The sequence below is a fragment of the Sminthopsis crassicaudata genome, chromosome 3 (assembly GCF_048593235.1).
Source record: "Sminthopsis crassicaudata isolate SCR6 chromosome 3, ASM4859323v1, whole genome shotgun sequence".
NCBI lineage: Eukaryota > Metazoa > Chordata > Mammalia > Dasyuromorphia > Dasyuridae > Sminthopsis > Sminthopsis crassicaudata.
The window spans coordinates 353,224,974-353,240,890 of NC_133619.1; the positions used below are offsets into that span (position 1 = coordinate 353,224,974).

The window sequence follows — 15,917 nt, forward strand, 5'->3', positions numbered from 1 at the left end:
ACCTTCAAGGATGTCTTTGATGAATATGTAAGTTCTCAAATATTTTGTAGATTTGGGACATAGTAGATATATACCCCAGTAGTTACTAATATTTTGTTTATCACTTTGGGTATAAATAAAGTTTCCAATAAAACTTTTTTCACTATAAAACTTTGTTTTTGGGGGCGGCTAGGTGGCGCAGTGGATGGAGCACCAGCTCTGAAGTCAGGAGGACCTAAGTTCAAATCTGGCCTCAGACACTTAACCCTTCCTAACTGTGTGAGCCTGGGCAAGTCACTTAACCCCAATTGCCTCAGGAAAAAAAAAACCCACCAAAAAAACAAACAAAAAAAAACTTAGTTTTTCCCCCAATATAGTCTTATCTCTGTACCCTAAGCCTTACCCTAAATATTATGTTATCTCAGTACAGATATTTGCTTTGATAAGAGTTTACCTGTTCTCCCCATCTTTATTTTTGGGGGTGTACTATTTGTTTTCTTATACAGCATATCTGGGTATGATTTAAAATATAGTTGTTGAAACATAATTGATACAGAAAATAATTATTTTCCATTTTGTCTCACTTATTTGCATCATTTCTAAAATGAGGAATTGGGACTAATTCATAGATAACATATTTCTTTGTTGAGATTATCTCTGAGGGGTCCCTTTTACCCCTAGAACTGTGATTGTATTATTATTTTACATAATCAGATAATTTATTTAGAACTTTAAATGAATTTCATGTAGGTAACAATATTTTAAATTCTTAAATACATAATTTGAAGAGACTTTGAAATTAAGTGACTTGCCCAAGGTTACACATGTATAGTTTCATTTTCCCATGTTTAAAATTAATGACTGAAAAGTTAGGTTAAAAGCTTTGGGGCAAATCTCTGTAAGCAGCATACCTAAAAGATTTCTCTTTATGGAAACAGCCAATATTTAAGGAGTATGTCAGTCTTGCATATGATACTCAATTTTTGAAGCCCTTGTTCAAAGTCTCACCATTCCTAGATTCTGTGGAAACATGGGTAGGGCCACAGGAAGTCTCCAAAACTACGTAGAAAGAGCTTACCTGATGGCAGTCTGTATATCCCTAAAATTTTAAAGCCATAGCTTCTACACACTGTTTTTTACATTATTTCTTAATTTAGCTTGCCATATTCTCAAAAGTAAATATCCAGCAATATTGGTATTTTGGTGATTGAATTATTCTTAAACTATATTTTAAAATTTTTTGTTGAAGCAACTGGTTTTAAGTAACTTACTTAGGTTCACAGAGCTAGGATGTATTATTAAGTATCCGGTCTTACTAATTTCAACACCAGTGCTGTTTATGCACTGCTCCATATTGCTGCCCCTCTTAAACTATTTTTAATAGTTCCTATAATGCTTTTGACTTTGTGAAAGACATGTTCTTAGAAATTTACCCACCCAACCTTGTGGTTTCTTCATCTGCAAAACAACAACAATAATGATAATCATAGAAGCTAGCATGTGTGTTCCTCTTATGTGTCAGGACTGTGTTAAGTACTTTGGAGATAACTCATTTTGTAAGGTAACTCACAATAGGTGCTATTATCTTGTTGAAAAACTGGCTAGATTCAACTAGTAAGTGTGGGAATCCTGATTTGAATTCGGGTCTTCCTGATTCTAAGCCAACTATTTGAATCACTTTATTAGCAGTTGCTTTTGGGTGTGAGAACAGCATCTACTTGAACAGGTTATTATGAAGACTATATTACTACTATTATACACAACTCCTCCTGGTCCTTCTATTACTATTTTTACTGTTGTTGCTGCTACTACTATTACAATGGTACTTAGATGCCAAATTATTTGCCACATGAAATATATTTACATGTTGCCGTGGAAGACCTTACTCTTATTTTAATTCTTTTTTTTCCCCCAGTTACCTACAGTCTTTAAGTGCTGAATATATAGCTGTTTAAATCACTTAGATTACATTTTGAAATATAATGCTTATATCAGTAAGAATGTTTCATGTAGATCTTATCAAAGGTTCTAATATGGTTGTAACTTCACATATACCAATTTAGATAGCGAGCATTCTTTGATATCTAAAGAGATTAGCCAGGAATCTTTTGCCAATAGTATACTCCTGGGTTTTCCTTTTCACTAGAAGAGCAGCAATCATGAGTGGTCCTGCCCTGTTATTCTTCTAGAAATCCATATTACCATGGACATTAATTTTCCTCTCTGGCCATCAATTAGATATGTTAATTCAAGCGAATCCCTAAACTTGTGGCTCTTAGGCTTGTCTTTCTAAAATCTCTTCCATTTCAAAGATTCTTTGAGTAGAACACAGGTAAATTACCCAATCTCTTTGGGCTTCACTTTTTGTTCACCTGTAAAATGAAGGAGTTGAGATTTTGACTTCTAAGGCCCCTTTTAGTAATAGAGATAGCCTATGATTGTTCAATCATGCCAACAGTTTAGATTTTGGGATAAATATGATTTTTAAAATGATTAGATCCCTATTCCATGCCCCCCAGATTTAAATTTAAAATGAAATTTAGCACTGTATATCATATAAAATTCTATGAGAAAATACATTTATAGTTCCATAGTTCCATTCTTCTTTCCTCTCACTGAAAGATGAAAGATATAGCAATAACTTGTTAACTAGATTTATGTGTAAGATAAGACATTGATCTAGATAAAGAATTCTTCAGATGTTCTAAATTGGAGAGAATTGGTCAATTGTTAAAAGATGAGTAGGAGGGAAAATATTGTGCCAAATCTTAAACTCTTTTACTTGCACTTCAAAGTTGTAAATTACTGACTTATATGGAACAAATAACTCCATTATTCGTTCCTATGTATGGCAGTGAGTGGCACATTGAATAAAGTATGGGTCCTGGTATCTAGTAGAACTGAGTTCAAATATGGCCTCTTAACACTTTCTAGGTGAGTCACTTTTGTCTGCCTGAATTTTCTCATCTGTCAAATGAGGCTAGTAAAGGTACCTATTATCCATAGTTGTTGTGAGGAAAAAAATGAGATATTTGGAAAGCACTTGGTAAACCTTAAGAACTATAAAATTATTAGCTATTATTATTATTATTAGTAGTAGTAGTAGGAGGAGGAGGAGGAGGAGGAGGAGGAGTATATCAGAGACTGTGACTAATTTTCTCTCCCTTTCCCCCTCAGATTCAATAACTTTTTTTTTTTTTTTTTTTTTAATGCTTAATGAGTATTCAGGGTAAGAATTCTTTTGTTGTACCATCTCCTTTCACTCAAAATATTGATCACATTGCAGAGCATTCTTAAATGATACAAAGTATACAAATAACCAGTATTGCCACAGTATCACTTCTTTGTCCATGGTAACTACTGAAATAGAAAAATATAAAATCCTTATTTGACCTTTAAAACATCTGTGGTGATGGATGGTTGCCTAATGGTGTTCAGAAAATGGAAGAATGGAAGAATGTAATAATAGTCATACATTTTTTAGGATAACAAGAGTTTTGATTTGACTATTGTACTTTAAATGTGAGGTTCTTTTCCATTGATTTCTGAGTAATCATACTCCTGGAAGAGATGAATTCTAATAATTTTGAGTATAAAGTATAAAGAAAACCAGAAGAAAGAAGAAAGTTGTAGCTTAAAGTACTCCTTGCAGGGACAGTGAAAGGAGTTGATTTTATGCTATGTTCAAAGGCAATTAGAAACATTATTTCAAGGGATAGCTGGTCATCCTATATTGCAGTGCTAATAATATTTTCAAAAATACCATGAAAAAATTACAATTTATGCCACCAACTTTGTAGAACATTAAAAAGTATTGAGAGCTTTGTAAAACCCTCCAGATTATATGAATATGCTCTCTAATACCTTTTCTTAAGTGCAAATGTGGGAAATTAGGTGAGCATACCAAAAAAAATATCAGAAAGCATGTGTCAGAAAGAAATGAGGAAAAATCAAAAGCTTGTAGTCTACACAAAAATATGACCTCATGACAACTGAGAAAAAAATTGTAAGGCAATGTACATGGAAAGCAGTAATATTTTAACAACAACAAAAAAACCCAAAACCTACTTTGTGGGAATTACTCATAAATTAGCTGTCTATATATTTACCATTCATTTATTGAGATCAAATTTAATAAACAAAAGACAGAATAATCACAAAATGATAAGTAAAATTTTACCAATTTTATCCATAAGATCAAATGACCTTGAAAAATGGATAATGGATGGCAGAAATGAATGACATGACAGCAATTATAATAATTTGTCATTCAACTAGTATAGACTGATTGCCATATGAAAACACTTTACTTCCTTGCCAATCAGAAAAAGATACTTGATAATAACATTACTACTTTAGAACATAATCTCTATTTTTAGATTTTACCCCCAAATTGATGATTATGAGCTGTATTCCCTCATATAAGGAGAGAAGGGAAAACCAATGTGTGAGACTATTGGAAAGAGTTCCATTGAAGAAAAAGTCAAACCTTGGCTTTTTTTTTTTTTTTTAAGGATATAAAGACTGCAACAAAAAGAAAAATGGAAAAGATCTATAAAGTTTTTCTTGATGAATTTTAGAAATTCAAGTACAGTGTAATTACCACACTTGAACTTTTAATCTTGGATGTGCCTAAGGGTTGAATCAAGTATATATAGATCCATGTTTGTAGCTACAGAAGAGATCTTTGACAATTCTGAGGGTTGTTGAGGAATCATTCACAAGTTATCTGACAAATACAAAGCCTTAGGAAACAATCTCAGTTATGCATATTTTTATATTGCCTTCTGTTCAAAATCTTTATGAAAATTTTCTACAATTGTATTAAGGGGATCTTTGATGAGATCATCAATAGGAACCAAATAGACTTTTAAAATATGAAGTAGAGCCAGAGGTGTCATACTTGTAAAAAAAATTCCTGAGTGCAACCACAACAACATTAATTAGGAAATGTTTAACAAAATAAACATAAATAAATATAGCATAGATAACATAAATTTGTGGTTTTCTAAGTCAATTTATGGCTTTCAGTAATCTGTTTTTATTTGATGCCACTGATGTATGGTTACAAGTTCCTACTTTGCTTTTATCATTAAATGAAAAGGCACTTGATTTGGTTAAACAAAACAAGTCATCTGTCACTATCAAAATCATTCAAGATTTATTTAAAGATAGAGCAGAAATAATTTGTTCCATCATTCTCTGATCACAATGATGAGGCATAAAGCAAAACTGTATATCTGCCATTGTGATGGGAGAAATCTTTTGCAGTATGTCTGTTGAAGGATTTCTTGTGGATGGTGAGGTCCTTCAGATGCTCCTGTATGTAAATAGCATTGTACTGATTGCATCTTAGATGGGTAGGAAAAGTCTGGCTCCCAGGCTGTATGAGGCTGGTGAATTCATTTTAAAATCCCTGCAGGTGATGATAAGCTGAAAACTATGTACAACAACCTCCCACTGCTTGAGTTCTACAAGTTGATAGTTTTATAGGGCACATAAATGATGTTATAAAGATCTACTAAATCGCCCTTGGCAGAAAAGAAGTACCCTACCTCTGCTCTATGAGTTTGGTCTACTTATCCATGTAGGAACCACCAATAAATATTTTTTTTTTTTTAATTTTTTTTATTTTATTTTATAATTATAACATTTTTTAACAGTACATATGCATGGGTAATTTTTTACCACATTATCCCTTGCACTTACTTCTATTCAGATTTTTTCCCTTCCTCCCCCAACCCCCTCCCCCAGATGGCAAGCAGTCTTATATATGTTAAATATATTACAGTATAATTTAGATACAATATATGTGTGTAGAACCGAATTTTTTGGTTGCACAGGAAGAATTGGATTCAGAAGGTAAAAATAACAGTTTACATTCATTTCCCAGTGTTCCTTTTCTGGATGTAGCTGGTTCTGTCCATCATTAATCAATTGGAATTGGATTAGTTCTTCTCTATGTTGAAGAAATCCACTTCCATCAGCATACATCCTCGTACAGTATCATTGTTGAAGTGTATAATGATCTTCTGGTTCTGCTCGTTTCACTCAGCATCAGTTGATGTAAGTCTCTCCAAGCCTCTCTGTATTTCTCCTGTTGGTCATTTCTTATAGAACAATAATATTCCATAACATTCATATACCATAGTTTACCCAACCATTCTCCAATTGATGGACATGGAACCACCAATAAATAAAGAATGTTTATTCCCAGATTAGGAATTATCTGGGACAGATAATTCAAATGATCAGGTAGTTGGGCTAAAAATCTAACAGGAGGTGGAGGTGGAGACTGGACTCATTATACTGTGACTGAGAAACTGCAAAGCTTATTAGTAAACTTCATCTTCTCCCGGAAACAAAAACCTTTTTTTTTTTTTTTTTTTTTTTTAATAATATTCTTCTGGTATATCATTATAGCAGAGAACAGTGGAGAGAAATGTGGTGAGTTTGTGTAAGCTGCAATATATATTCAATGAACAGCTTTAAAGACTACCAGAAGTAAATAATACATCAAGGAAATATATAAGAAGATAGGGTCTGGTCATGTGATGAAGAATGATAAGTAGATACCTCAAGTGTTGTACTGATACCTTCAAGGTGTCAAGAAAAAGCAAAGGAAGTCCCCAGTACATTGAATATATTAACTTGTGATAAACTTTTGGGAGGATATTAAAGAGGTTGGGCAACTGTAGATGGACGGCAACCCACATTCTTTTGAAGAGAACATTTATGTCCATGTAATTGCAAGGTAGTCATGAGGAATGATCATGTATATAATATCTGTGATTAATAATTAATAGGAATTGATGTAATTAGGCAATTTGGACACAAAGTAATTAATTAGACACATTTGGAGTCAATTCCAATCAAAATATTTTCAAAATAATTTAAAAATCATGTAGTAGTTTCTTCTAGGTACACGTTTCTTTCCCAGTCAACACCCAAAGGTTAAATGTTTAACCATTTTTCCCTAAGGATATGTAGTCCTTAGAAAATGAGTAGTATGCCTAGATTTACTTTTTTTGATACATCTTGTTTGTGTGCTCCTGTAAATGGAATTTCAAAAAAATTCTTATTAATGTAGATCATGATTTCCCAACTAAAAGTATTGTTTGAGTCTTCATTTGATGGTACTTGATCATCCTTTAAGCTTCTGTACTATATATATATATATCATGGTCAGATAGAAGGAAATAGAGAATGTCATATTTCAGGGTATGGTTTTCTTTTTTTTAACTTTCTCAAATAGGTGAAAATAATATGACTCACTTTCATAGTCTTCTTATTTTTTTCTTGTCCTCATGTTTTGCTCTTGTGGTTATAAAAGTTATATTAATGGATATTTTTAAAAGTGGGAGTAGAGAGAGGAAAGATTACTGATTATTTTCTTAATTTAAGTTGTAAGTAAATACTGCTTTTTTTTTAAGTAAACTTGCCGTTGAAAGGAAACCTCTCCCTTTTTTCTGAAAAACTTTGTAAATCTTATATTTTTATATGTTTATATTTTTTTTAAGAAACAGCATGACCTAGTGGATAAAGGGTTGGTTTTAGAGTCAGGAAAACCTAGGTTTACATCCTGTCTCTGTGACTTTGAATTTTTAAATTGCTAACCTATATTAGGGTACCTAGCAATCTCTATGACTATAAATTAGAGAGAAGCTATATGAAGGAGTTTCCTCTTCTGGGCATTCCTTGTAATAATGGAGTTACAGGTTCAGTTCTTATGTTAAAAAAAAAAATTGAAACCAATAATTTTCTAAAAGCATAGAAAACTTTGAAGTATTTGACTTGAGGGGAAATTAATTATAAATTAATTAATAACAGTTTTGATAAAAGCATCATCTGTGAGGCAGATTGAGCTGGTTGTGCCTTATTTTTTACACCTAAATAAAACTTGTATTTATGAAAAAATATATTAGCTTTGTGGGAATGCTTTGTAATTCATCTCATATTGCATTTATGTGGCTTGGGCCTACAGAGGGATAAACAATTCATGATTCCTAGCATCATAAGGCAGTTAACTTTTAACGTGATTTTAAAATAATAAAACCAAAGGTTTAATCTCCTATAAATTAAGATTTAGGAACATTTAATGCTAAAGTGAAAAAAAAAAAAAAGATGCTTAGATCTTTTCACATCTTCGAAGATAGTTAGATTGTAACTTTAAAAAGGTAAGTTTTTTTATTTAATTGACTTTTATGTTTCCAACAGGGCATGGTGCAGATGTGAAATGTGTAGATTGGCATCCAACAAAAGGCTTAGTAGTTTCAGGAAGTAAAGATAGTCAACAGCCAATTAAATTCTGGGATCCAAAGACTGGGCAGAGCCTTGCAACACTGTAAGTGAGAGCAACAAAACACTTCATCAGTTTGTTTATGATGTTTAAGTACTTATTGTTGCTAGATTTTCTTGGAAAGGTAAGCATAGGAATTTAATGAAATAGGATGCTTTGAGGTTGGTTTGGATAATAGATTTGTTTCATTAGGCTTTCCATGTGAAACAAACTTTTGTTCTCTCTTCCATATTTGTTTGAGTTTGAGTGATTGAGTTGGAGTGAGTAAAGAATAATATTACCCATATATCTCATTATCTCACTTATTTATTATTGAATAATAGAAAATTTAATCATCTCTGTTACAAGAAAAAGCACCATTTTCTCCTCACTGTCCCTTTTGATAAGATGTCATCTTTATATTTGTAGCCCAGTTATTATCATAACTAATGAATATTTGATGAGCTCTTGGAATATTGGGCACATTTGTATGTACAGACAGCGTCTGCACCATAAGAAGACCATGCTTATGGGCATTGTTTGATAATATTACTACAAATAGGTGACATAAAATGCTCTAATTATGTTGTTTCATTTTATTCTCACATCTCCACTGTGAAAAAAATAGGTATCAATTATTATCACTCCCATTTTACACATGAAGAAATTGAGTTTTGAAGGCTCTCACTTGCCTTTTGTCATGGTCACATGCTAAGTCAGAGATAAGATTTGAACTCAGATCTTCCTGATTCACGATCCAATGCTCATTCTACTGCTTCCTTTAGAAACTGAACAATAAAGAATTTTAGAGATCTTATCATAAAATGAAATCTTATAACAGTATTGTGATAGTCATAGTGAATGATCTCTTCTGTCATTCGGATTGATCTTAATTATTCTGTAAAAATATAATTAAGTCATCTAATCAAAGGTAGTGTCATAGAGTAATTAAGAGTCAGGAAGTAACATTCTCCCTTTAGAAATGCCTGTAGTGTTGGACAGTCAGAAATTCCTCAGTTCAAATCCTGTCTCAGACACATTAGCTCTGTGACCTTGGGCAAGTCACTTAACTTCTCTAACCCTCCTTTCTTTATCTGTAAACTGGGGATAAGAATAGCATCTACCTCATAGGTCATTGTCATGTTTTGTTATGTTGTCGTAAATTTCCGGGATGCTGCTAATTGTTTTTTTCACTGGTAATTTATTTCTAGACATGCCCATAAAAACACTGTAATGGAAGTGAAATTAAATCTCAATGGCAATTGGCTACTTACAGCATCTCGGGACCATCTTTGTAAACTTTTTGACATCAGAAACCTAAAAGAGGAGCTTCAAGTCTTTAGGGGTCATAAGAAAGAAGCCACAGGTCAGTAACTCCATTTTGTATTTTTTGATGATACTGTAGATAATCTATACCATTCTCTACCAACCAAACTGTTGTTTTGATCTCAGGTTTAAAGAGACTCCAGCTTTGCCCAATGTATACTTTGTTATAATTTTTTTTTTTATTTTAATTTGTTGTATATTTTATAGCGGTAGCTTGGCATCCTGTTCATGAAGGTCTTTTTGCCAGTGGAGGATCAGATGGTTCTTTGTTGTTCTGGCATGTTGGGTATGTAATATTTCTTTATTTAAAAATTTTTTTTTTTTTTTCTGAGGCTGGGGTTAAGTGACTTGCCCAGGGTCACACAGCTAGGACGTGTTAAGTGTCTGAGATCAAATTTGAACTCGGGTCCTCCTGAATTCAGGGCTGATGCTTTATCCACTGTGCCCCCTAGCTGCCCCCTGTAATATTTCTTTAGAAAATTTATAATTTTGTTAAGATTATATAACTAAAACACAATTTTCCCATTCTTTGGCTGTGAATTTTCTACATCTATAAATAAAAATTTCTAAGTCTAGCTTAGCGTGTAATTTAAAAATCTCTTTTGTTGTAAATATTTGAGAAGATAAAATATATTACTTATTTTTGCATTAGAAAACTATATTCATATTTTTAAAATAGTATTTTATTTTTCCAAATACTTGTAAAGGTAGTTTTCAACATTTACTTTTGCAAAACCTTATATCATATTTTCCTCCCCTCTCTCCCTCCTTCTCTCTTCCTAACACAGTAAGCAGTCTGATACAGGTTAAATATGTTTAGCATTATTTCTTAGTATCAGATAAAATTTTTTTTTTATTCAGATATTATTGTATCTCATTAATACCTCTTTGGTGGAACTGTATATAAACTTGGCAGAAAATAGCTGAGCACAGAATCTGAAACATATACTTAATAAATGTTTGTTGACTATAACTGTGTTAAAGTAGCCATATTAAAGAACAATTTAAGAAAATGAAAAGAAAATGTCACATTATATGAAAAAAATTACCTATGTAATATTTTTATGTTATGGTTTTAGGGTAGAGAAAGAAGTAGGTGGAATGGAGATGGCCCATGAAGGAATGATCTGGAGTTTAGCTTGGCATCCTCTTGGACATATTCTTTGTTCAGGATCAAATGATCATACCAGGTAATATTAAGTACTTTAATAAATTGCAAAAACAAACAAACAAAAAAACCTTTTATGTGCATGATGGCAATGAAAATTATATAGTTGCATGACTATGGTTTATTTTATATTTTTAGTACAATATTATGTTTTAAATTTTTTTTTGTACTTTTAAAATGCTATATTAAAGTTTTAAATGCTTTATTATAAGAGATTGACTCTTTGGAAGGGGAAAGATGAATGTGTACCAAGAGACTTAGTATTGTTTTAAGCTAAGTAACTTAAAACTTTATTAAGGCTTTTCAAATTTTGTGTGTGTGTGTGTGTGTGTGTGTGTGTGTGTGTGTGTGTGTGTGTGTGTGTGTGTGTGTGTTGGTTGATAACTTAAACCGTGGAATTAATAAAAATTAAAAGAGAAAAATAAAATCAGTATAAGACAAGCACTAGTTAATAAGTCAGTTGTTTTTATCATACCTATATCTCAAATATTATGTTCACATGTATTTAAAGAAAAAAGACTTTGTATATATTGTTTGAGTTTTAAAAGGGTAATACCTCCTAAGAGAAGGAAAAGTAGTGATAGCTTTATATTCAGATTAATAACATAGAGAAATAAAATTAAAATTAAACTTTTTTTTCCCCCTTTTTCCTTTTATAGCAAATTCTGGACTAGAAATAGACCTGGAGATAAAATGCGGGATCGTTATAACCTGAATCTACTTCCTGGTATGTCAGAAGATGGAGTAGAGTATGGTGAGTACAACTCATTATTCCTTTTTATGCAGATGCAATTTTTCTGAAACAATATCATAGGAGATTTGATGAAAAAAATGAGTGACAGTCAAAATTAATTTCAGCTTTCCATTTGTTTTGGAAACCTTTAATCCACCAGTGAGGAGGTGATATGGTTTACCAGTTGGAAATGTACCTAGAAATTTACATGATTCCTCGATCTATTTTTCATCTTCACTGTGTCTTCCATTCCCTGTATCCGATCCTCAGTACTATTATCAGATTTTTTATCTAGCTCTTTTCTTTTTCTGTCTTCTCAATTCTTGACTCTTTGGTGAATCAGTTCATTTCTACCTTATCTTTTGCTTTTGAATCTTTTGTTCCCTTGCCATGTCACTGATCATGTCTTACCAAATGCTAGCCCTGGATTACTTTTACATTCACCCTCTTTCATTTTTTGCTCATTTTTGGCTAAAAAGAATTGGAGTAAATAATCTTAACTGGGCCTTTAATCCAGTAAAACAATGCTACTCTTTCCTAATTGACAAAACACTTTGGCCTTTTTGCTCAGGTATCTTATTTCACTTAGTTTTCTCTATTTCTCTTTGAACAAGGTGTCTTTTTGTACTTCATCAAGAATTCTCTGTTTTGCACTCTTCATTTCATATTTCTCTGACATAATTTCCTATTGCCTTTTACACTGTCTAATAAGGAGGTTGCCTTACTGCTTGTCAAAGTCAGTCTTTCCATATGTACTTTTAATGTCCTCCTTTCCACCAATTTTCTCTAGTAGATTGTCCCTACCATCATTTACACTTTTTAATCTTCTGTCTTTGTTTACCTCTTCTTTTCCTATTGCCAAAAATATATCAAAGCCAAAGCCTTTCCCATCATTATAAGATCTTCATTAGCCCCAATCATGCCTGCCAGCTATTGTCCTTCTTAGCTAAAACTCCTTGAAAAAACTATCTGCATTGGTCATTCCATTTTCTTTCATCACATATTCACTCTCTTAATTTCTCTGCAGTTTAACTTCTGATCTCATTACATAACTGAAAACTGTTCTCTCCAGAGTTACTCGTGATCTTATACTTATTACCAAGTCTAATATCCTTTTTCTTACCCTCATTTTCAATTTTTTCAATCCTTTTTGCTGAATTTCCAACTACATAAGCCTACTAACTAGAGGTGTTTTCCAAAGTTCTATCCTAGACCCTGTTTTTTTTCTTTCTGTACTCTCATTTGATGACCTATCAATTTCTATTTGTTCGACTACCATCTGTATGCAAATGATTTCTGGATTTGTTTATTCAGCATTAGTCTTTCTTTTGAGTTCCAATCTCATTTCACTTATTGCCTTTTGGACCATTCAGAGTGGATATCCTCTAGGCATCTTAAACTCAACATGTCCATAACAAAACTTATTTTGCTCCACATATTCTCCCCTCTTCTCAAGTTTCTTATCAGTGTTGAGAAAAACTCCATCCTCCCTAGTCATCTGGGTTTGTAACTTTAGTGTCATTATAGACTTCTGTATCTTAGTCAAATTACACATCCAGTTAGGATAAATCTTATTGTTTCTACTCTCTCAGCTCCCAATCATCATCTTAATTTGGATCCTCATCCTCAATTGTTGCCTTAACTATTGCAATTGATTTTGATTTGAGTTTTTATCTTTAGTGTTTCTCCACGCTACTTTTGACACATTATGCTATGCTATACACTGTGATCTATTTATACTCACCGACTTGGCTGTTTCTCAGATGAAACATTCTTTTTTGTGCTTTTGCAAGAGCTCACCCCTATTCTTAGAATGTTCTTCCTTGCCACTGACTAAGAATCCTTGGCTTTCTTTAAGGCTCAGATCCAACAGTACCTCCTCTGAAAGACCTTCTCCATAGTGCTAATTCCTTTGCCTGTTTCCATCTACTATGCATATCCATATACCATGAATTATATTAGAATGTAAGCTTCTTCAGAGAAGGGATTGCTGTTTTTTTTTCTTTGTATCTCTAGCTCTTAGCCCAATGTTTGGCACAAAGTGAATATTTACTGAATTTATGAATGATTGGCGATTAGTTAATAATATGTTTTTATCTGCAGATGACCTTGAGCCTAATAGTCTGGCTGTGATTCCAGGAATGGGAATACCTGAACAGTTAAAACTAGCCATGGAACAAGAACAAATGGGTAAGACATGGAATACCTAGAAAGCTTACTTTTGAAACTGTTTAAAGTATTGGCCTTTTTTCTTTGATTTTCTTAAATTTTATAAATCATTAAAAATATTATTTTAAAAATAATAGGTCCTCAAGAGCACTAATTAATGTCATCATGATAAAACTCATAAAAATAAAAGTTGTATGTTTTCACTCTTTAATAGAGAAATGAACAGCTTTTTTTTTTTTTCCCCCAGTTTATTTTATATATGAAAAGTCCTGAATTTATCTCATGTTTACAGGGAAAGATGAGTCAAGTGAAATAGAAATGACCATTCCAGGATTGGACTGGGGAATGGAGGAAGTAATGCAAAAGGACCAAAAAAAGGTGCCACAAAAAAAAGTTCCTTATGCAAAGCCTATTCCTGCTCAATTCCAACAAGTAAGTACAGGAAAATCAATCTTTATTTGTAACAAAATTTGTATATTGGTAATTAGATACTTTTTAAAAAGTAGTATTACTAACAGTCAATATTTTTGAATTATGTTTGACTTGTTGCCAATACAAATATTATTTCTTTCATTTATTTATTTAAACATTCATTTAAAAAATTTCTGTTCCAAATTCCCTTCTTTTCTTCATCCTCTTCCCATTCATTGAGAAGGCAAGCAATATGATTCCCATGATATAGGTGAAGTCATGCAAAACATTTCTATATTAACCTTGTTGCCCCCAAGGGGGAAAAAAGGCAAGAAAAATAAAATGGGAAAATGGAAACAAATTTGCTCCAGTATATGCTCAGATTCATTATTTCTCTCTATGGAAGTGGATATCATTTTTCAACGTGAATCCTTTAGAATTGTAATGATCATTGTATTGATTTAAAAAGATAAGTCTTTCAAAATTGATTATTATTATAATATTGCTATTACTGTGTGCAGTGATCTAGTTATGCTCATATCACTTTGCATTAGTTCATATAAGTCTTCCCAGGTTTTTCTGAAACTATCCTACTTATCATTTCTTATAGTACAATTGTATTCTATCATAATCATAAAACACAATTTATTCAGCCTTTCCCTAATTGATAGGCATCCTCTAAAGTTTCAATTCTTTACCACCACAAAAAGAACTACTCTAAATATTTTTGTATTTTATATACAAAAATAACCAAGGTCCTTTTTATTTTTCTTTGACCTCTTTGGGATACTGATATATTAGTGATATTGTTGGGTCAAAGGCTGTGCCTGATTTTATATCTCTTTGGGAAGAATTTCCAATTATTCTCCAGAATGATTGAATCAGTTCACAGCTCCACCAACATTGCCTTAATGTACTTATTTTTCCACATTCTCTCTAACATTTGTTATTTTCCTTTTCTGGTATATTGCCCAATATGATTTGTGTGAGATGGTATCTCAGAGTTGTTGTAATGTGCAGTTCTCTAATTAATAATGATTTAGACCATTTTTTTCCCCCATATAACTACTGATAGTAAACTGTAAACTTATCTGCTGTAAACTTCCTTCTGTAAATTTCCTGTTCATTTTCTTTGATCATTTAGCAATTGAAGATGGCTCTTATTTTATGAATTTGGCTGATTCCCTATATATTTGAAAAATTAGAACCCCTTTTTTAGAAACTTTGTTTAATCCTCTCCCCCATCTCTGCTATCCTTCTGCATTGGTTTTACTTATGCAAAAACTTTTAATTTAATGTGATCAAAATTATTCGTCATTTTTTCTCCATTTCATCCATTTTTTCTTTTTGGAGCCCTTACCCTGATCTTCACTATCTTTTATTTGGTCCTAAGTTTTTTCCCTTCTTTTCCATGCACCTTTAATTGGCTTATGATAATCACCTTTTGTGGTTAAATTTTGCACCTATTTTTGAGCTTATGTAGGTATATGGTATAAGATATTGGTTTGTACCTGGTTTCTTCCAGACTGTTTTCCAATTTTCCCAGCAATTGTTGTTAAAATAATGTGTTCTTGTCGCAAAGACTTGATCTTTGGGTTTATCAAACAGTAGATGACTGGTCGTTTTTTTCTGTATATTGTATACCTAATCTTTTCCACTCTACCACTTTTTTTTTTTTCACTACAATTTCTTATTCAATACTAAGTGGTTTTGATGATTAATGTTTTTATAATGTAGTTTGAAAATCTTGTATTGCTAGGCCATCTTCCTTCACTTTAAGGCCTAGGCTTCTGTACTGTATTCCTGAGTAGTCCCTACTATAGTGCCATGGACCTCCTCTTCTGTCCCAAGTT

At 32.3% G+C, this 15,917-nt stretch overlaps 1 protein-coding gene across 3 annotated transcripts in view; it reads left to right on the forward strand.

Annotated features, from left to right (window-relative positions):
• WDR33 (WD repeat domain 33) overlaps window positions 1–15,917 on the forward strand; it is a 96,374-nt gene that overhangs the window by 65,897 nt on the left and 14,560 nt on the right. For all 3 annotated transcript variants that reach the window (XM_074301710.1, XM_074301712.1, XM_074301711.1), the window contains exons 8-14: window positions 8,197–8,323; window positions 9,469–9,623; window positions 9,791–9,869; window positions 10,663–10,773; window positions 11,411–11,505; window positions 13,588–13,674; window positions 13,946–14,085. In XM_074301710.1, the coding sequence (XP_074157811.1) occupies window positions 8,197–8,323; window positions 9,469–9,623; window positions 9,791–9,869; window positions 10,663–10,773; window positions 11,411–11,505; window positions 13,588–13,674; window positions 13,946–14,085 (794 nt within the window). The remainder of the gene's footprint in view (window positions 1–8,196; window positions 8,324–9,468; window positions 9,624–9,790; window positions 9,870–10,662; window positions 10,774–11,410; window positions 11,506–13,587; window positions 13,675–13,945; window positions 14,086–15,917) is intronic.